Below are 22047 nucleotides of genomic sequence, written 5' to 3' on the forward strand. Positions count from 1 at the left end.
AAGAGAAATATTTGATGTCAGCTATGAAGGCCAACGGTTTGGACGATCCTCCCATTTGTTAGATGAAATAGGTTCTAGCACTCCTTGTTTGAATGTGTTTCAGTGTTTTAAATGAGTTTTCAGATCCTAAGGCACTATGTGTTTACCTCCCTTGTCATAGATTCAGGCTTAGTGTCACACTGGATGTTTCTGTAGCTTCATGTGTCTTCTCAGTGGGTTATCACTTTTCAGTGGCAGTGGTGGGGTGATGAAATTCCTTTCCCTCCTCTTCCACAGGAACCATTACATCATTCCCTGGAAAAGACTCTGTTTCCTGCTCTGGATAGTGCATTGACAGTTCCTCTTCCATGTTTTCCTGGGCATCAACATTACTTTCACATCCTCTAGCAGCACAGTTCTTGCCACTAGGCATCTCTGAAATGGACCCCACAATAACAGTGCCAGCCTTCATGATGTATAGTTTTTCTGAGGAAGGAAAAACATAGTGCTGAGCGTAGTTAACAATCACTGCTGACCCTAGAGATGGTTTCTTTTCATGCAAAATTCTTACTTGGTACTCAGCTTTTCTTCCCCACCCCCAACCCCCCATTCTTTTTTTACTCAGAGGCATGCAGATCAAGCCCAGCACTGTGAAAACACAGAATTCACTAGGACACTAAAGCTTTTGGAATTCACACGTTGTAAGTTGTCTATTTCATTGTATATTTATAATGTGCTTTTAATTTTGGAATAAAAGCACTGAACATAATAAGTGATAAAGAAGGTCTGCACGTGTTACAACACACTGTGGTTTTGGATCACTGTCAAGGGGACTCTGGGCATTTTAGATCAAGTAGATCTAGTCCCATGTGATGAAGCCATTGCGCTATAGCTAGGACTACAAGAGAAAGACAAATCAGAAAAGGCAGTAAGATATTCACAGGAGTCTATTAGAAGAAGCAATTAATCAGGATCTGAGGAAGATAGATATGGAGAATCCAAGGTTTATGCTCCTGTTGTTTCAAGAAGCAGCAATACCTGCATCAAAAGCAGCTTTTGGGCAAGGATCAGCACTGTATGAATATTCTGGGTAATTATCTGGGGTCTTAGGACCAGCAAAGAAATGAGTTGCTTTCCAGCAGAGAATCAACTGTAAAATTTTCTGGGATAGACTTGAATCCTGTGTCCAACTTGTTGACCCTACTCCTTTACAAAAGGTAAATAAGACCTTTGCTATGGCTGGGCCCACTACATTTTATTCAGAAGGATGCTGCAGATCAGACACTGTAGGTTATTGTTCACAATTGCTTGGAGATATTTGGGTATGGCAAGTCAAATCATCACATTCATCCCAAGTCCATCACTCACAGAAAAAACAGAAAGAGCTTTTAGTAAGGAAAGGTCAGCTCTAGTAATTAAAAAAAACCCCAAACAAACCACCAAACCTTCAAATAACCTCCAAATTGGGTTTGGAAACATTGCCAGAATGTCTCAAGTAGCCTGTGTCTCAGGTAAGAATTCTCCCCCGATGAGTAACATTCCTTGCCTGACTTCATCTCCTACCCCGTGCCATGGTCAAAGACTTTATGGAAAGATGTGGGAGACACATTTCAAACTATCACTGGGAAACCAAGATAATGATATCTTGAGACATATGAAGTACAACTCTCATTAAGTATTACAGCATCATTTTCCAGCTGGTATATTTTGGATTTCAAATTTCTTCTGCAAATTTACATCTTCTGGAATGAAAAAGAAGAAGAGGAGCATTTTTCTGCCAGGTTGCTAAGTGACTAAGGCAAATGTGAAAATAAGATAGCATTATATTGAAATGAATAGATATACCAGAATTTGTGTGTCAAAGGTTCTGGAGATTCAGCTGCAATCCTTGTTAGAAGCTTTGGACACTTTCCAGTTTACTAATAATCTCAGAATGACATTATGTGCCCATGGCTGAAAAACTAAAAAGGTAAGAGGAACAAACAAACAAACAAACAAAAAAAAAGGCAAGACTTCCAGACTCACCAATTCGATTATTTGTGTGGTCTCTCACTCGAGAGTCGATAGGCCCATCTGGGGCATTTCCATTGCTCTGTGTCACATCGGTCAGGCTCAGATCAGGAGTATACACTTCTGTCCTGGAGACCAAGTTATTGTTGGTTTCCAAAGGAAGGGTTCTGTCAATCAGCTCTTCCTCCTCTGGCACACTGTCAGCAGTCAGCATGATCTTCTGCCAATACAAAGAAGAGAGTAGAAGTGGGGTGAATGTAAAAACAACACTATGAAGATTGCAATAGGTCTACAGAATCTTTCTGTGGCAGTCAGAACAATATAATGTACTTCATAGCACCACTGTCACAGGGCATAAAAAATTCCAAGGTACCTAACTGATATAGGGACTTAAGTTTCTTTGAACTAGGTTCCTGCATCATTTAAGGCCATATTTAAAAATAGCATTTCTAAGCTAAATTCACAGAGTTTCGATGACATTTGCAAGAACGTACCACATTTCCACTGAAATGCAGTTCCCTGGACCTGCTTGGATGCTTTGGTAAATTCCGCTGCCTTGTCTGCAGTTTAGATGCTGATGAGCCTTTGTAAATCCACCTATCTGTCATTTTGATGTTACAGTAGCTACTGCATTCTCAAAGGCTGAAGCTTAGTAGCACTCTTCAGCAAAGAGTATAACATCAATAACATAGATGCTGGAGGTAAGAATTTTAAGGGATTTGCTCAGAAAGAACTTCAACAAGTTATTTTTCATATTTACTTGCCAGATAAGTATCAGAGGACAAACCCATACAGATGTGTAGTCATATGGGGACAGAGTCAAACAGTCAAAACTGAAAATATATGGTTTAACTTCCTCTTAGATTTTGCAAAGACCTACCAGGCTCCTATGGAAGAACAAAACAAGGCAGAGGTTGAACTGGTTGAACTTAAAACAGAAGTGCTTCAGCAGAACCTCAGGTAGAAGAAACAAGTTCAGACTAGCTACTATGTGAAGAATTAATTACAGTAATTTAAAAGAGGAGCTGGAATCTGAGAGAGGCTAAAGGTCCTGCATCACAAATGTTTGATGGTTCCTAGCTCTGTTTCTGTTTCCACAAGGTTGGAAAAGAAAAAAGAAAAACATAGTAAGATTTTGAAATGTGCAGTTTAAAACTCTTGCTCATATCTGACTTGCTATGAATGCAATAGTGGAAGCTCCCGACAATTCAGGAATTAGTAATGACACACTGAAATTATGATAGCTGATTTCAAACATTTATTAGAACAAGTAGTATCTTGTATGTGTGCAGATGTAAAACATTTAAAAGCAAACTGAGTTTTTAAAAACAACAGTCTAAAGAGTAGGCATGGACTTGTTAAAGATAACAAACCTAATAAACTGAGAAGACTCAGAGGATGAAAGTTGCTGTAATTTCATTGCAAGTGGTGAAATCAAACAGAGCTGTGATGATTTCAGCAGCTGAGGAACCCAGAAGCTGGTCCTGATGGAAAGTGTTCTAGACAAACAATACCCACTGTGTACCCATATTACAGTCATGCCAAATCCTACAAAGAGGGAAGGCGACACAAGGGGAGACAGAAGAGTACAAATCCCACTTGCGTGACTGCAACAGTAAGATAAAATGGGATTGACAAAGTTCCCCCAGAAGGTGGAAAAGGCATGTTCATCCTGTGATTTTGGATCTTGTCCTATGGAACACAACATGAATGGCCTAAGAACAAACCAAATACTCCCTTCACAAGCGAGATCGGCAGCATCACATTATTTACCACCACATTAAACACAGCCCAAGGCATCAAAGGAGCCAGTCCTAGTACATCTCATCATTGTACCTAGAGTATCACATGTTGTAGAGGAAAGGCTGGCACTCTTTAACAGGACATTTATAAATATAATTATTTACATTGGAATGGAAAGTGATCTGTTTTGGAATATTGCTCACACTTACTGCACATTTGTTCAGTAGATCAGAACCTGCAATGGAAAGAGGAAAAATTATCAGAAGAAAATTCACAGCAATCACAAGAAAGTTAATATCTGACCTGAAAGATCACCTAGCCATGTCCTAAACTACTGCCCAACTCACCTGCATTATGCTTTCTTTATCACTGAGTGCACACTTAAATGACATGGCTGAGTTGAACCAGCAACATGTTGCTGCCAAGACCATCCTGCTCTCCCCAGAGCCCTTTGTGGCCAGCCCTATCACTCGCCCCACACCACAACTGGTATTACTCTAATGAAATTATGAACTGATTAAACTTTCTAGATAAGCAGAAGACAGGCTAATTAAAAAAAAAAAAAGTAAAAAAATACTAATAACTTCTTACTGAATTAACAAGTTGGATCAGTTCATCATCTGGTCAGATGAATATTAAGGGGATGGGGGAATTTTATGCAAGGATGGAGGAAAGGAACACTGAAGAAAGAGAAGAGGTAGGAAGAAGGGAGTGTACAGCATCCTTTTGCTGTACCATTAACTAGATGGGCTTAGACCTACTACCTAATTTCACCCGGAGATGCAGCCACCTTTATTTTCAATGCATCAGCTCTATAATGCTGCACAGTAACAGTTTCTATCGTGTAAGGCAAGTGAGGAAGCAAAAATTCCACTTTGAGAGAATTAAGCTGCACACAAGATGTGTTGAATTGCATTCCTTAATAAATTAGTAGAAAAAGCCCCTATGTGTGGTAATTAGGAGAATCTAACACAACATAAGCAAATAGATCTGTCAGTGGAAACAGAAGTGCTGAGAGCAGAGTGGTTAATTGGGTAAAATGCGTGTACTCTAGGGGATCTGTACAGGTTGCTATGGGTAACACCCACTTTCTTTGGAACACGTCTCTCACATTTGAGTGCCCAGAAATTAAATAGGTGTTCTTCCAGTAAAGCCTCCCTGCACTGACAAACGGCCCAACCATGCAGGTGCAGTGGGAAAAAAGTGCCATCTAGTGACTTGTCACATCCAGCGCGTCACCTGCCTGCGCAGGACAGACAACAGGACTGGCCTTCTACATGAAAAAGTTCCACGTTTTAAATGAAAATTCCATAAAATAAAGTTCTGTATTAAAGTTATCCACTTATTCTTTAGACATATGGATTAGAATTCCTGGTCCATCAGTCACTTACCTTGAGATTTGAGCCCAGATTTGTCTGAAGTGACAAAACGCAGATGTGCTGATAAAAGAAACCATTCATTGAGGAAAACTCATCATGGAACATACAGGCTCTAACAGCTTTACCACACCCACAGGTCTACAAGCAATCTACAAGGTGCAGATTCTGCTTTCTATTAAAGAGGGAATGTGGTTCTGCAGGCACACCCCAAATGTAATTCTAGGCAAAGCTACAGAGAGTCAGTATCAGTAAAAATCACTCTTTCTTTCATGCTCAAAGTCCAACCCTATTCAAGGAACCAACAAATACTCGCAAAACACTTCAGCTATCACTTAATATTAGTGTCTGTTCTGAGAGATGAAGCCACTGCTCATCCCTTCCCCACCCAGCTTGTAGTATCCTCCTCCATAAATTCATAGCTGCTTCAACCTTTCTCTCATCTTCTCCAACACACTGCATGAACAGTTTGCCTAAAACCCTTATCTGACCTGCCTCCACCAGGCAGCAGTAAACGTTCTCCTCCCCAGTGACCTCCATAAAATGTTGTGATATTTGAGTTCCCAGCTGGCACATACTTGGAGATCAAACAGCATGCTCTGTATTACAGCTTTAAAAACTCACGCTTTCCTTTGAGGATGAGGATCCGCTTCTTGCAAACTTTCAATTTGCAAAATAACAGCATGCCCACATGTAGCACAATCACAGAGAGAATCACTCCCCAAAGAACTAGACCTGTAGCACAGAAAGGGAGTACAGGAAAAGCTAAGGGAAGTGACACAGGGAACTATTAGTAGCTCTGTATGTTTGGACATAGAACCATGGACAACATTTCACAAGTCACAGGGGATTTGCAGGAAGCTCCCACATAAGAAATGCATTTAGCAAAGATATAGTCAAATAAAACACACCAGACAGAGTAAATGCTTTATCTTTGTTACCTCCTGTTGTCGTCACCCCCTTGGCTGAGGTAGGAAAAGTGTCAGCCAGAGCTTTCTCCTCAGGAGTTGAACTGAGGGTTTCAGTTGTTGTGGCAGTTAAAACCATACTAGTAACGGTCACCAGGTTCTCCCCAAGCCTTCTTCGGCCAGAGTTACTTGTTTCATTGCTGAATCTTACAGACAAAGTGCTTGGAGTGAGGTAGGTTGGTGATTGGTCCAGGCAAACCTGATCGTGTGTGGCATTTCCTTTGCTTAGTGCTACTTTGTTTAACTCGGTGCAGCTAGGGAATTAGAAAGAACAGTGTATCAGGCTAGAGGAAGCTGCCATGGTGCAGGTACCATGTACAAGAGTACCAGGTACAAGAGTACCTTGTACGCGACAAACATCCTGTGGTCATTTTTGTACTACCTGCATTAATTGCTTTCCACGAAAAAGTCATTAACCTTCTTCTCACCCCTGTGGCATTAATTCTTGACCTGGATGCAAACCTGATAGTCACACACGTGCATAATTCCACTGTACTCAATAAACTAAAATGAGGCAAGAGGGACTTTCCTTCCTTCATCTAGTACAGAGCTGTGCAAACAGGTACAAAGAGAGGCCCAAAGCTATCCACTGCCTCTGAGATAAATTTGTACACTTTGCACCAGAAGCACAAAGGTGTCCCTTTTTGTCCTTTATTAACTTTAATTATTTAGTCACTTTAAAGAACTATGGACTTACTTTGTGTGGGGCTTGCAGATGGCAGTGCTGGAGTTTTGATCAGAGAAGGTCCCAGAAGGGCACTGTTCACAAATAACATCAGTTGTTGAGGTGCCTGAATAAAAATAATAATTGAGGACCAACCAACCAAAATGCATCAGGTCCAGCCATATGGCCAAGATCAAAAAAAGTAAGCTAGACAGGTAGGAATTCCTACCTTTGACTTTGACTCCAAAACCAGGCTTGCAAACTGTGTGCTGCTGGCATCGTATGCAGGTGTTCAGAACTGTGGTTTGACAGAATAAGCCTGGGCGGCACTCACACACACGGCTTGAATTGAAGGAGCAGGGCTCTTTCTCCACAAGGTCAGGTTCTGTGGGGAAGAAACAGATGAGGTAACAAAAGATCACCCTGCAAGGAAAATGCAAAGCAGGAGCTCAAAGGCTCAGGAAGCAGAACAGGCTTCTGGCACTCTTTACAATGGAAACTGAAGCCATGAATAATTGGAGAAGCCCACAGACATCGCTTGTAATACAAGACAGAAAGCAGAAATCCAACTTGGATAGCATTGGATGAAGGAATTTTTAGGTAGTCTTGGGTCACACAGGAAGAAATATTGATTATGTGCCAGGTAGCACATAACTAATCAGTAACCAAGGATGGATAATTTTGCTGCTGGAAATTCAAAATGAAAAAAAATTGAAATAAAGTGTAAATAAAATATATAGAGACAACATAACTGTGTGGGAAAGCAAACCTTTTGCGCATGATACACAAGCGTCACATCGTGGCTTTGGGAATGCTTCATTTACATATTGTTCGGGTCCACATCTCATGCAGTCTTCACCTAGGTCCCTAGGACATGCTCTCTTTTTAACATAGCCTGGAGAAATTAAAACAAAATACACAGGATACCTGTTCAGAATCACAGGAGACGACCATCCTGAAGTGTTCTTGTATGCTCATTTACCTGTTAGACACACTACCACAGTCTCTCTTTGTACCTGCCACTTGGTTTCTCTAGCACATTTGTGCCTTTCCCACTCAAGTGTGAAAGGATCACAGCCGTCCTGTCACAGCAACGCCGTGCACGGTGTTATCACAGCCAGTATGGATTGCTGCAGAATGGGCACATGCCAGTCAGTTGCTGTCAGAAAAGACCACCAAGTCTGCAGTGAGGGCAGTATTGTCCTGCCCTTACTAAGTTCCCAAGCAATTCTTTTTCATGTTTTCATCTTGACTATAGCAAATCAAGTCCTGATATTTTGCTACCTAAGGCATCAATTTTCCCTTCAAAAGCTGCCAGAATCTTCTAGGTGCATATGGATTCATGCAGGGACAACCCCATCTCCCATGTTCAGAATGGGAGGTAACAAGATGGTAAGTACTTCTTGAGCTGTGCCCTGTCTACCCCTGGCAGGTTTGCAGTAGGTTGCTTTCTGAGCAGTCCTGCTAGTTTTACAGTTGCCTTGACAGTTGTGAGATGGTTTAACTTTCCGATTGTTCTCCTTCAAACAAGTCAGATTATGTATGTATGTCTTTCTGATGCTGGATACACTTCCTCTGCTCAGCACTTCCAATTCACCTGGACCCATTGCACAGAGTTTGCAGGCACACTGCCCTGGATCTTGCAGACCTGTGTATATGCAGCATGCACTAAATCGAGCAGCTGGCTGAATTAGATGACCTCTGGAGGTCTTTCCCAAACTTAAGCTATTCATGACTCTGTTTATGTCTGGTAATCATTTTCTAGAAGCTTTTAAAAGCTTCTGTCTGGCAAGCTAGGTACAATAGCCAGCTAGGAGTATGGGAAAGGCTGTGACAGAGGCATTCCTAACATTTCAGCTCCTGAAGCAATAGATGAGGCATTCTACCACCAGCCATAATGCCGAAGAAATTAGAAGGCACAGAGGTCAGCTGTGACCTGGTGGCCTTGCCAGGAGGTGGAAATAACTACTGGAGGGTAAGGAACAGCAGCAGTTGCAAAGCAAAAGGAAAAGCTAAAGCAGCAACATCAAGATAGGCACAGTTGAATGTTTCACAGGTGGAAAACAGCAGGAGAGAAATAAATCCCACTTTCAGCATCCAGCCTGCATCACCCAATCACAGAGATAACCACAGGGAGGGGGAACCTGGCAGGGAAATAACTCACCTACTATGCATTTTAGTAAGTATGATGTAGGAGTGCAGGTAAAAACAGCTGTGCTATATTTGGCCACTAAACCACTCCAAATACCACCAGACAAGCCGGAACTACGTCACTCCCACCTCCTCAAAACTACTTGTCTGAGACTGTTCTTTTCAAGGTGGGGGCTGATTGCTGAAACTCAGCACTCAAGCAGCACACACGTGTACCTGCACGTGTGTGTGTCATTTTTCCCTTCCTCCCCCAACGACCCAAAAGCTTCAACTTCAGTTATTTGAGATTTCCTGTACACATGGGTCCCTGCCTTGGGGGATGTGTGCCCCAGGTGCAGTACCTCTGAAGCTTGCCTAACAGTGTCTTCTGGTGCTGTTCTCCACTGATTGCGTTCATAGCTCAACACCCAGTAGGAATACCATCTGCAATCACCTGTACTGAAAAATGTACTGAAAGTATGTAGATGAAATAAGTGTTTTGAATGTTTTTCTTTTGTGAGTATGTGCATTCATTCACTCCTGAGGATTTGCTGTTAACTGTGAGTGGGAAACTATCTTTAGTGTTGACTGCAGCACTATCCTGTGGAGCTGGATATCTGATTTACACTCTAAAACAAACAAACAAACAAAATGAACCAAACAAAAAAGGTAAAAAATGTAAACAGAAGTGAAGTGGAATACCAGCTTCTGCATAACATGAGCTGTTCTAGCATATACCATTATTTCTCATTAAAGTTTCTGTTCCTCCCCTTGACAGGAGGAAAATATTTTGTTCTGTGATGACAGAAAGAAAATATTCTTCTGGTATCCCAGGTATGAAGTCTCATTTTACCTGCACAAGAATTAAGTACATGAGAAGAGATGTGGCAACTGTAGAATTTGATGAGAATGATCTTTTGAGGTTTGGTTTGAAGTTCGTCTTGAAAATGAATTTGAAATTAACTTTGAAACAGAGGATGGCTTGCATGTAAGCCAGTGTGCTCAGACTGAAAGCTGTAAATCTGTGGGCTGGAACACCAAGAAAAGTAGAATCAGGCTGCATCAAAGGTTTGAGATGCTCCATTTTGATTAAATGGAATTTCAGAAAATCTTCTCTTTCTTTGCAGTGAGCAGTTGAGTTAGTAGCAGATATGAACAGGTTATTGCTTGAAGGAGTAGCAAAAGACTAAAATGAAAAAGGATTCTTACGAGTTTCTGTTGTGAAGGAGGCCCTAGAGGATGTGAAGAGATGTCCAAGACTGACATGATGATGTGGCAACAAAATAAGTTTCAATAAGCAGAGATGAAATGACTGAGACTGGTGGCTCATTACAGCCAGATGTAAATCAGATCTCTGCTTTTCACAAGACCTCACTATAACATCCATCATTATGGGAGCTTTTGTAAAGCACAATTTTGAAGGAGAAAAGAGCTTTTCTTGGGACTGGCTTAGAGTCACATCCCTGCCCCTCTTCTTTTATGGAATCAGTTTCTCCATTTCTTGGTCTTGTTTGCTTATACAACTTCTGAACAATGCCAGTGGTGTGGCCAGCAGTACAAGATGTTCCAGTGGGAACCGCAATGTAACTGCATGCAAATGCTAGCAACCAGGTGCTAAACCCCTCTTCATTATTAGAGCACAAATAAATGTCAAAAGTTTCCTTTTAAAAAAGAAAAAGAAAAAAGAAAAAGAAAAAATTTCTTTAACAAGAGATTGGTGATGGTGAAGTACCTTAAAATGCCCCACCCACTGAGGGGTTTTTTGGCCAACAGGGGGAGTTTCAGACATTTCCAGAACTCCTGTCTCACCAAGGTGTTTCCTGCTTTTGACCTCATGTGTCTCTGAGTCACAACTACCTTCTGGCAAAGCTCACCATGATCCCGGAGAAGGGGCTGTTCCCTTTCTCATGTCAGACACTTTCTAAGCTGTTTTGACTACAAGGATAATGACAGATTTTCCACACCTTCATTTCATATTTTTTGTCTCTGATCAGAAACTTATTTTGCTGTTTTATTTCACACCCTGAGGCAAGTTGAAATGAATTTTTAAGCCTGCCTACTTCTAGCTACTTCAGAGAGTCAAGTCAACCAATAAAAAACACATAAAAATTCCTAGCAAGTTATCTTGTTTGCAACTTACATACTGTTTGGATGCAGACTGAATAGGAGCGGGGCAGTGGAGAACAAATTCACATCTGGATCCACACTAGACAGTGAGTCATGATTTGCACTTTTCTTCAGGGACAAAATGCAATTCTGCAGATATACATGGTTCCTACTAGCCGATGAGAAAGGTTCCACGTTTGACTGAATTATAAACATACTGACCTGAGGGACACTGGTAACAGCAGCTTTGTGAAGTTTCATCATAGAACTGATTCTCATCACAGGAATGAGATGGGGTTAATGACGCCTAGAAATTGAAACAGACAAAAGACAATTAGAAAACAATTAGTTCTGTATTAGAGCAGATGCCGGTATCTGTCTCAAGTGATGGTAGCTGGAGACACTAAGGAAAAGCCTACAGCTTTTTGAAAGTTCAAGTATCCCCAAACCAATTAATTGGCTGTTTGCTTATGCTTAAGCAAAGACTGCAATATAAAGTGTATTTAGCAATAATTCAATATGTATCTTCACTCAGCAGGCTCTCTTCTCTGAAAGTCATTTATCATAGGAATGGAATACTGGAGCCAAACCTGTGTATCAAGCTTTTCAGCACTCAGAAACTAACTCCTTGTTTCATACAATAAAAAGGGTAGTGGCATTGCCCTACAAAAATGTTTTTCAGCCAAAGTTCCAAACACCCTTTGGAACCTGGCTGCAGGATCACTAAGAAAAGCTTATCTGTTAGTCTGCTTCTCCTTTAGAAATCTTGTAGCAGTTAACAAATAATTTTTTAAAAACGCTAAAAATCACTGTCCTGAAATGGTGCCATGTTGAGAGAAGGATTTTTTTAGAAAACAATTTAAAAAAAGAATCCCTGACATCTGTAACAGATTTCCAGCTCTAGAATAAGAGGTGGTGTCATAGTCAGCATCACCTAAATCTAGCTAGATTGTCTGTAATCCACAAAGATAATTCTTGTTTGCAGCAAATATGTCTTTCTGTTCAGTTATATATGCAGTCATAATGCTTGAATTTAGCAACCTAAAGATGTGTCTATTGTAACCCAAGAAATTGTTTTACTTATCATTTAGGGACAAATCCTACACTGAGAACAAGAGGGTTTTGCCTTGAAAAGAATGCTGCAAATACTCACACAATGAAGCCCTTATCCAAATAACTAATCCCACTTCTATTGTGAGTGAAGGTTTTCAGGAACAACCTTTGGTTTGACTACATAACTGATTCTTGTTTAGTCAAAAAAACCCCACATAAAAGTTCTAATATTAGCTTAGAAAACAAGACTCAGCTATGAATTGTATCAAGAAGCATATAATAAGACTTAATTTCTGTATGATAGGGCCGCTACATGCTCCGGGAAATTACAGTGCTCTAGGTCTTCTAATGAGAAAATCTGATTTCTGAGTTTGGCATGTCCCTTATAATCCCCTAAAAATGCTGTTATCTGAATTTCATTTTCAGTATTTACTAGAAGGTATAAATGGCAGTTTTTTGGTAAAGAATCAATCAGCAGATTTCCCAGAGATTTTCCTACACGATACTGGTAGAGCAGTTAAATATTTCAGAAAGCCTACATCTCACTTTCTGCAGATGAATTTCCCACTGGCCTTTGAAATAATACTTACTGTCTCCTACTGCCTTTGTATGCAGTGCAGAATCTTACTACCTAAGTAATTTCACAGCCGTATTCTCCTGTTTAATACACCGTTCTTTTCATGGCAGGACCATAAAACACACAAGTTATTTAACTTGCCCCAGGTTACATCAGAAAACAGGAACTTTCAGTCAAGGAGGAAATTAACAAAAGGACAAGAAACAGAAACATATTGAAATCATTAAATTTCATCAAGCTTCAGTAACAGAACTGAGAAATCCTGCCTGACACATTTCTGCACTAACCACTGGGCCACACAGCCTCCCTACAAAGCATTTTTTCTAGCTTATTGTATAGAGGAAATAGCAGATGTCTGTTTGCTCAGCCTGACTCAAACTGTTTACGAATGTGGACCCTGTATTTTTCTTTTCTGCAGAGGAAGCCCTACTGTAGGAAAAGGAAGTGGAATCTCCTTGCATCTGCATGGAGAAGCACCCTGGTTAGCCAGCCACTCTGAGACTAAATTGAATAACAGGAAATGACACAACGAGACCAGTCACTAGATGAAGGGTGATTCAAGAGTTACTTCAGTGATATGAAGTGAATTAATTAGTTCTATAAAGAAAACTTAAGAAACAACAGCATCCTGGCTGCAGCTAAGTCATCCTGGATTGGTTTCTCTGTAAGAGCTATGGGAAATCGCCCCAAAAAAACCTGACCTCTTCCTGGTTCTCCTGGGCAACCAGCTCTGGCTGCAAATGATGAAATGAATTCGAGACCAAAATTCTTGAATTATTTATGCTTAAGCTTGTTTAATTGTCTTACAGCTAATTTAATTGTCTCTTTTGGGGTTTAAATAAAAGAATAGTGTCTGTAAAAAAGTGTGAGGGAAGGGCTGCTTTTTAAAAAGTTACCTTGTCTAAATCACTGAAATCACGAGTTTAGGATTAGATTCTGCTCTTAGTTACAGCAATGCAAATTCTGATTATGAATTTGACCTCATGCTAGTGCTGTGATAAATTCCTGCATGAACTATGCATAAATACTACACAAATTATGAAAATACACGAGAGTATTTAACCTTTTTCTTTTTCTTTTGCCCACAAGAGGGCAGCTATACACTACAGCCAGCTACATAATAGGTGACATCCTTCACAACAAATGCTGCTTTCAAGCATCCAGTTATGAGCACAGCTTTGCAGCCACCCTTACTGTTCACTGAGCCAAGCCCAAGGTGCTCTGATGTAAAAAGAACTCATTTCAACAAATCATGACGCAATTTCTATGGCTGAGAAACTGCTTTCTGAAGACACCACTACTTCTAATCCGTAGCTGTTTAGATGAGGGAAATTCTGAGAAAAATTTCCACCAACAGTAGCAGCACTGACCTCCCCAGCACAGATTCATACTGTTTTGAGCTGCATAGACCTGTTTTGAGCTGTATTACCAATGGCTTCAGCTGTGGGAGCCTGCTATATATTCGGCTTCCAGTATTATGACTGAGATGATGGAAGCCAATAGTGGAAGCTTTTAAAGAAAACGTCTCTCTCTTGTCAAGCCTTAATCAGAACAAGGATCACCTAAAAGAAGTGAAGGAATCACAAGGGTAGTAAGGAGAAAAGGAAAAAATTAATGTAGAAAGTGGTACTTTACCATATGAGGGCTCAAGAAGAAAACAGCGGGAAGGAAAAGCGTATGTGCTCTCATTGCCAACACAAATCTCAGCATCAAGACATTTCTAATTCATTTCTGGTTGTGAGTGCTTCAACAAAACCAAGCATTATAAAATATCGAATAAAGACACAAAGTTTAATTATAAAATAGTGAAAGTCTTCTACCTTGCACCATTACCCCATTTGTTAGTATGAACTTAAGTCAAATAATCCTTTTTTAATACATTCTGGGATGACAGTGGAAATTTAACCCTTTCTCAGAAAAAAAAAATGAACTTTATTACTTTGACTCAGGATTGTGTGAATATCACTAATAAAACTCATTTTCCAAGAACAAAACCAGTTTATTTAAATTAAGAGACTCTGTTAGGCAGAAGCTGAAGGTAAAAGTTTGACTTAACAGGTCCTAGTTGCTCATAAGCAGCTCTTGAAATGAAAGGAAGGGATAAAGCAAAGGAAACAGATAAAAGTTTCAGCCTCACATTACAAAACCTCAGCACTATCACCTTCTTACAGAAAAGCAACAGCTGTGAGTGTTGGGGTGAGGGGTTCATCTTCTTGATTCCACGATTCCTCTCTGTAGAGGCCCACAAAAAAGAAAGTGCTAAGAAATTCTCCACTTACAGTGTTGGCCATTTCTCCTGCCTCGATTATGCTCACAGAAATTATCAATTAGCCAGTGAGAAAAGATTCACTTAATCATTTTTGCCCCTTACTACATATTTTGTAGGAAAGGATTTGTGTGTAAGAACTTTCACTTCTGCCCCATTCCCCCCCTCTTCTTCCTGGAATGCCTGAAGAGTGTGGTATGATCCATACTCAGCAGCAACTAGCATGTGACTTTGCTTCATCAAGGAAATCTCCAGAATGTTTTACAGAACAAACTCTCCTCATATCTGCAAGGAACAGAATGAAATGCAGTAACCTCAAAATCCTGTTTAACTAACAATCAAAGTATTTTTCTCTATCATCTTTTTTGATGGTCTCTCCTCCTTTTCCACTCCTGTCTGAATCTCAAGACAGAACAGAACTTAGGTTCTCTCAGGGAAATTCAAAATTCTAGCACAATTTTATTTTTTAAGGCATCATTTCTTAGTGTTTCCTGAAGAAAAGAGGAGATGTACACATCTCTGTTCCCTCTGCAAAAGATAATAAAGTCTCAATGAAGAAGTACCAAATTTATCCCAATGACATACAGTATTGTCCATTAGTAGTTACAATTCTGTTTTTTAATACATGCTCTAAAAATATTTAAAATTCAAAGAAGATCACTGCAATATTTTTGGGTGAGGAATCCAGCTGTGGCTGACTGTAGGTCCTTGTCCTTCCCTCCGGTTCTGAGGAAACTCTGAGTGGATGGGTCTGTACCAGGAATGAATTAGCAAAGTGAAAATAAGTGTCTTACAGCTATGCTAATCCTGTGGCTCTTTGCCATCCAAGGGTGCAATCCCACTTCCTCTCTCCTCCCTGTACCCACAATTTCCTTCCCCTCTAACTCCTTGATTGTTTAAGACAGAGCAATTGTGTTTCCAGAGGATGAATCATTTCTAGGAGTTCATTTGACTGAAAACTCCACTTTCTGAATTTGTGAATTTGGTTTTCAGGGTGTTACTGCACTGAAACAAACAACTCACCCTGTGGCTGCCGAGTCACTCACACTAAATTCAGTGGCACAGTGCTGGTGGCACTGTGTAGCCAGGAGCAGGGTCTCCCCTTTGAGGCACAGCTGTAACAGGAAACCTCACAGATGTTATTTCTGCGTCTGTACACTATGTCAGAATGTATTTGATCTGGATTGGGCACAAAGACACAACGCAGAGTTAATGCTGCTTTATGCCAGCTGTAGAGGAACAGGTAAATATTTACACTAACAAGAAAGTAAGCTGGTGTAGTGAACAATCACCAGTGTAGCAGAAAGCCTGACACTGCAAAGTTAATCTGTCCACATTTTTTTGAACAGACTAGTCAGACTAGTAACTTGCATCTGTTTTTGCTCTAATACAAGGCGTTCTTAAATTGGATTCAGTGTACTTTTCAACTGGAGGGAGACAGAGACTGAATTTCACTAATCTTTCCCTGCATGCACTTCAAATAAAGGTTTTTGATGTAGCAGGAGCTGGAATACATATTGTGATAGAAAAGAGTGCAATTCATATCCTGTTCAGACTGCTCTGTAACAGGATGGCCAGAGATCCCTTAACTTGGTGCTTTCATAGACCTATCAGGCCAAACATATTTTCTTTTTTTAAAGTGCTGCAGATCAAGGCCAAATTAAATAAAGTAAACATATTTGATACAAAGCATTTGGGTTTTTCAGTGCTTGCTTTTGATAATTTGTTTTAGAAAACAGACTTTCTGTAACTCTTCTCACTTACCTTGTATCTATAACCACATTTGCTATTCCAATTTAAATAATGGCAATTGTAAAGATGGTGCTGAATTCAGTGGGCTACTCTGCAATTCAGTCAGGACAAGGTTTGACTCATTTATTTAATGGTCTTTTTTGCTCACAGAGAAAAAGTGATGGTGAGGCAGAGTAAGAAATCAGTTTGCTACAAATGAGCTGTAAATCAGGAAGAAAGCATATTACGGTAAAAAAAAAAAATCTTCTACCAGCATTGGCTGTTCTAGAACTGACTAATACTGCAGCAAAACAGCTAACTCCTGTCAAGCTTCTATCCAAAGTCTGACAGTACAAAAGAAGCTGATAATCTAAGATTAAGTAGTCAAGCTTCATCTGCTTGATAGTAAAGATGTTATTAACAAGTGAGAGTTAACTGAAAATTAAACAAAATCCAAACTGTGAACTCAAGTGAGGTGGAATATGGTCTAAAATATGATAGATAAGCTGTGACTTGCTCACATTAAACAGTATCACTCATGCTCCAAGAGCAGTAAAAGCAAAGGTTGCTGTAATAGAGGCAAGACAGAAAGACAGTGAAAAGACAGATGCTTCTACATATTTATTCCAGGTAACTGATGATTTTGCAGTGAGTCCGAATGTTGACAATGAGGCTCAGAAAACCAAATTTTCTCTCTGCCCCTTTCATTTTGTGAACGAAACACCAAAAGTGATGTCAAATAGCAAAAATACCATCTTTTTTCTATTGCCTTTCTCCTGAAACAGTTTGCATTCAACAGATCAGACAAGCTTATCTGAATGCCCTCCTAAGTATTCCTCAGGTGCGTAAGGACTACAAACTCCAATTCTATACAAGAGCAGTGATCCTTCTATACTTCAGGAAGGGGACAGTGGCAGGACAGATAAGCATGGCAAAGCAGAGCAAACTTGCAATGTGGGAGGGGAATTTACAACTAAAGACATAAGGGTGAACTCCTACTCTTACCAAAAGAGCCAGGAGGATCTTTTTCAAACATCTATGAAGAGGGTACAGGACTTTGTTATTTTCGAAGATTTAATTGGAGTCAGATTCTTGTAAAAAATCTCCTGGCAGCCCAAGTGATGTGCTGTATCATTCAATTACAATGCACAGGCAGGCGTCTCAGGCTAATACACGCTCATATGTCTACTGCAAGGGAACATGGCCAATTTCAGGACCCAACAAGGTGTGCAGTTACTCACCTACTTGACTTTAGCTGCACAAAGAGCCTCTGTGACTGACCTGACCAACCTTTTTTTTTTTTTTTTTTTTTTTTTTTTTAATTTAATGTGTGTGCGTAAGTGTCAGCCAGGGAAATTACCTGGATTTATGCCAGGTGCTGAGGGCTCTTTGCCACGTGGTCCACTAGGGAGGAGAGGGTAAGTGTCAGAGCAAGGGGGAAGCAAACCCACAAGAGATGATACAATCTTAGCACAGAGCTAACTGGCATCTACAGCATCAGCTGAGTGCGACTAGTGAGCTTTGTCTATTTTAAGTCAATTAGATGCAGAAATAAGAAGCCCATTCATGAGGAAGTCAGTGTGAGAGGGGTGGGCGGCTACAAACAAAAAGGTATTCTATTGTTTTGTTTGCATTTTACACCTTTCAATTTGCCAGCCCCGACCCACATCAGCAGAATGAGCAGAAGCCTTCCAAACCAAGCTCTGCAAGGCATGTGCCTGTCAACAAAGCACCTGGCCATCCAGGCAAAAATAAAACCCACTCACCCAAACAAACAAGAACAGTCCCTCACCCCTAAAAAATCTTTCCTCATTCCCTGGCTGTGATGTGCCTGGATGTGCAGTAACAACAGCAATGCCAACAAAAAGATGCAGATCATAGTTCATATCCCCTGCTCCTGCCTGCAAAGTTCCCAGAGAGGGCAAACTCTCCTGGCTGCTCTACTTTCTACCTTTATCTCTGACAGCTTTACTTTATACCTTTACCACCCTTTGTTGCACAAAGCTGCTTTCTGTGGACTCCCACTACCCAGCACCCAGCCTATGGGCAGGATAGCCCTGCAGCCCGGGGTGCCCCCAGACCTCTCCAGGCTCCTGCAGAATCCTGGTGCCACCCTGCCTTACCTGTGAGGCTGTCTGGATATCCTGGAGAAGCAGCAGGAGCCACAGTTCTAGTGCCAGGCTGCAGGCAGCCATCTGCAGAGGTGTTAAATCTCCTTAGCTCCCAGCATTGCAGGTTAGACAGCCAGGTTGCTCCTCCTGGAGGTTGAGATCCTCCCAGGGTCCAGCCCAGTCTTGTTCCGTGTTTGTTCATTCAGTCCAGAGCCATTCCAGCTGTTCAAGACAAGTAGGAGACAGGCTTTGAGACTCAAGCAAGCTGAGAAAACAATTTAGAAGGAAGGGGGGGGGTGCTGCCCAAAAAAGAAAAGTAAAAAAAGAACAAAGCAAAACCGCGTCAATCACTACTCCCGGAGCTGTCGGGTTTCTGCGAGGCAGTTGCATGCATCAAGGTTATCACCCGAGGTATAAGAGTGGCTGTGCAGAAACGCAGGCTCCTGAGTCATCTAGGCTGCTCTCAGAAAGCACTTCACCAGTCCAAAGCCTTGGCCAGGCAGGAGTCCAAGCCCTGTCCCAGCCATCTGCCACACTCTCAAGAGCTGAAACCAAGCCTCAAGAGAGTTCCCAGTAAGAAACACTCTTTTTTTTCAGTACAGTAATTTTACTCCTGTTTGGATGAGTGTGTGAAAACTCACAACCAACCAGAGTGACTCCACAAAGGTTTAGGCTTTACACATAGCCATTTAAACACCAACATACCGCAGAGTCTCCTCTTGATTCTCCTTCTCTTTCCTCCTCAATCCCACTTGAAGTCAATTCCTGTTGCTGACATCATCCCTTGGACTGCTACTCGTCATTTCACTCACTCATTTGTTACTCTGGATAACATTTTTTGGCTCTGGTGCCTGGAAAGATTTCAGTTAATTTAAGGTGTCATGAAGCTTTCTCATCTGCCCTAAAAGTTTTGTCAAAAGTAAAAGTTAGCCACTTCAAAAAAGGGCAGACTGTCTTGAAAACCTCTCTGAGGTGCTCAGGAAAGTAATGAGAATTTGAATTCTCACACCCATGTTTTTTTGCTTATCACCCTTATCAGCAAAAAGAAAAAGAAAAACAAAAGAAATGAGAAAAGATTGAAAGTCTGATGATTGGCTATTTTATTAAAGACCCACAGCTACCTCACTGCCATCACAACAGAGTACCAAAGATGTGAACATTCCACAGGGACCCTGGGATCATGTAAATATCTTCTTTAAGCTGTAACTTTTTTCTTTTTAACTGCCTCTATTTCTTTTCCTTTCTATTCCTCCAGAACACTTTATAAAAAACAGACATTTCCAGAACATTGCATACTGTCTATTTGAGACATAAATCAAACCTCCTTTCTTCACTCTGTCAGGTTACTTCTCAGTTTCTAAGCTCTCTTAGCTGTAAAAGCCAATTGTGGTAAGTATGCCTTTAAGGTCTAGAGACAATCTGAATGTCCAAATACTACATTCTTGGTTTTCCTAATTAAATAATGGGCTAGAAAATGTCTTAATCTTGTGTAATAACATGCCACTAGACAATTCTCCCAATTTATGAGTGTAGTTTCAAATGACATAGTAGTCAGGGCAACTGGTGAGCTCTGTTTGCCTTTTTTGGTTTTTTTCCCCCCCAATGATCAGCTCCTATCTAACCTTTTCTAGCAAAAGGACAGGAACCAACATAAGACACAGCCTGGAAAGTTTTACCTTCTGTAAGTTATACTGCTGAAGTCAACATACCTGATAAAAACAACTAAGTATCCAAGTACAAAAAAATCCCTTGTGAAAAACTTTCTCAGGACTGGCAACAGGGAGAGTTTTCTGGTCTGTTTTCCAGAAAAAATAAGACTGAAATGAGCATACTGAACATTTTGTACATATACATCAGTTTGTTCTTAATCAATGGTGTGAATAATTTTTTAACCCTTTGGATAACTTCAATCAAATTTGGCTGAGGATGCAATGTCATTAAGTGTTACAAAGTTTCATGGAAGGAGATGACTTGGATGAAAAGGAAAGATCCTAGTAACACTTCCACTGAGGGAAAGGCTCTGGTAGGAGACCAGTGCTCCTCAGAAGAAAGAATTCATCTCACACTCCCAAAGTGAAACCAGGCTTCCCAGCTGCCATCCTTCTTAGAACTTCTTATTCTTAAATTCATTCTTGAGTGAACTAGATATATAAAAAGATGGGAAGTGGAAAATGCTTATTGTTGCTGCTGGTTTTTCGGAAAGGCTATTACATCACACAATGCTATTACAAGTCTGTAAGAACAGCAACAGCAATGAAAAGGGTGAAGAAGTGTTTAATAGGAATATTCCAACCTACATGCATTTTTAACTGCATGCATCAATTTCAGACTTCGTGTGTTTTGATTTAAAAATACAATGAAAGGGGCTTTCCAAAAGAAGCTCTATCAGTAACTGGAAGAAGCACCTCCATTTTATAATAAACCCACGCTACTGTTCTCTAAATGTTGCCTATATTTCCTAGAAAATAATCCTCTATGTTAATATGAAAAAAAAAAAGCAGAACAAACAAAAGCAAACAAACAACCCCTATTTCTCTGTTCTTCCATCAGAGGACAATGTCTATCAGAAAAAAAGTGGAAAGCCCCTATGAGCATGCTATTATTGTTTATAATGTTTATTTCATTACACGCATCTGTCTCTGAATCTCCTTTTGTTTTAGGTGTTGAAGGTAGCAATGTCCAAAGACAAGGTTGCTTGGCATTTTCAATTTTAACTAATTTAGTTAATGCCAAGCTTAGCTGATGCTTAGATCATTTTTGCACCAGGTATCTGATCTGTGCTGATCATCTGTGAGTGCTGTGTGGAATTGAGGTGGAGGGGATCAGAGAAGGTCCTATAAGTCAGCAGTTATTCAAATGTCACTTGATAACTGAAGCAAAAGAATGCAGAGACCCAGCTAAGCCATGAGGGAAAGTTTCTTTAACACACAGCAAAGACATTCCTTCAGCACTGTCTATTCATTGTGCCGCTAATAGTGACAACCTAGTCAAAAAAGGAGTAATAGAATACTGCAGAAGTAGCACTGTTACACATGCTCAAGTACATTACACACACTCATGACATTTTCTAATTTTTAAGTGGCTGATTTTAGTCTCATATTGTACTTCTAGCATGATTCATTGTGTTAATATGGATGTTCAGTTAATATATATATCTAGCTGTATTGGTGGGGAAAAAAAAACCTGAGAGAAGTGTCATCTCTAAACATCTGTCAGATAAATGAGACCACTGAATTCAAAAGGATACATACCATAATAACCTTGTCTAAAATCTGTATTTCAGTGTCTGTCAGTGTTGTTATTTAGAGCATTGCAGTACAATGATAAAAAACA

At 40.4% G+C, this 22047-nt stretch overlaps 1 protein-coding gene across 1 annotated transcript; it reads right to left on the reverse strand.

Moving 5' to 3' along the window:
* Positions 1-220: 220 nt before the first annotated feature.
* LOC104520478 (tumor necrosis factor receptor superfamily member 8) lies at positions 221-18798 on the reverse strand. Its single transcript, XM_029083538.1, has 11 exons — positions 18727-18798; positions 11199-11283; positions 7510-7635; positions 6970-7125; positions 6774-6867; positions 6050-6330; positions 5733-5843; positions 5124-5171; positions 3942-3967; positions 2005-2209; positions 221-465 (listed from the first exon to the last, which is right to left on the reverse strand). The coding sequence occupies exons 1-11, from the start codon at positions 18796-18798 to the stop codon at positions 221-223; spliced, it is 1449 nt and encodes a 482-aa protein (XP_028939371.1).
* Between the last annotated feature and the right edge of the window lie 3249 nt (positions 18799-22047).

Source organism: Antrostomus carolinensis, unplaced genomic scaffold (assembly GCF_000700745.2).
Source record: "Antrostomus carolinensis isolate BGI_N321 unplaced genomic scaffold, ASM70074v2 scaffold10652, whole genome shotgun sequence".
Lineage (NCBI taxonomy): Eukaryota > Metazoa > Chordata > Aves > Caprimulgiformes > Caprimulgidae > Antrostomus > Antrostomus carolinensis.

Coding starts and splice junctions, on each gene's coding strand:
- LOC104520478 (XM_029083538.1), bottom strand. CDS start 18,798: ATGGCTGCCTGCAGCCTGGCACTAGAACTGTGGCTCCTGCTGCTTCTC. Junction 7,126..7,509: donor TTGTGTATCATGCGCAAAAG/GTTTGCTTTCCC, acceptor TCTTCCCCACAG/AACCTGACCTTGTGGAGAAA. Junction 5,172..5,732: donor CCTCATCCTCAAAGGAAAGC/GTGAGTTTTTAA, acceptor TTCTTTTATCAG/CACATCTGCGTTTTGTCACT.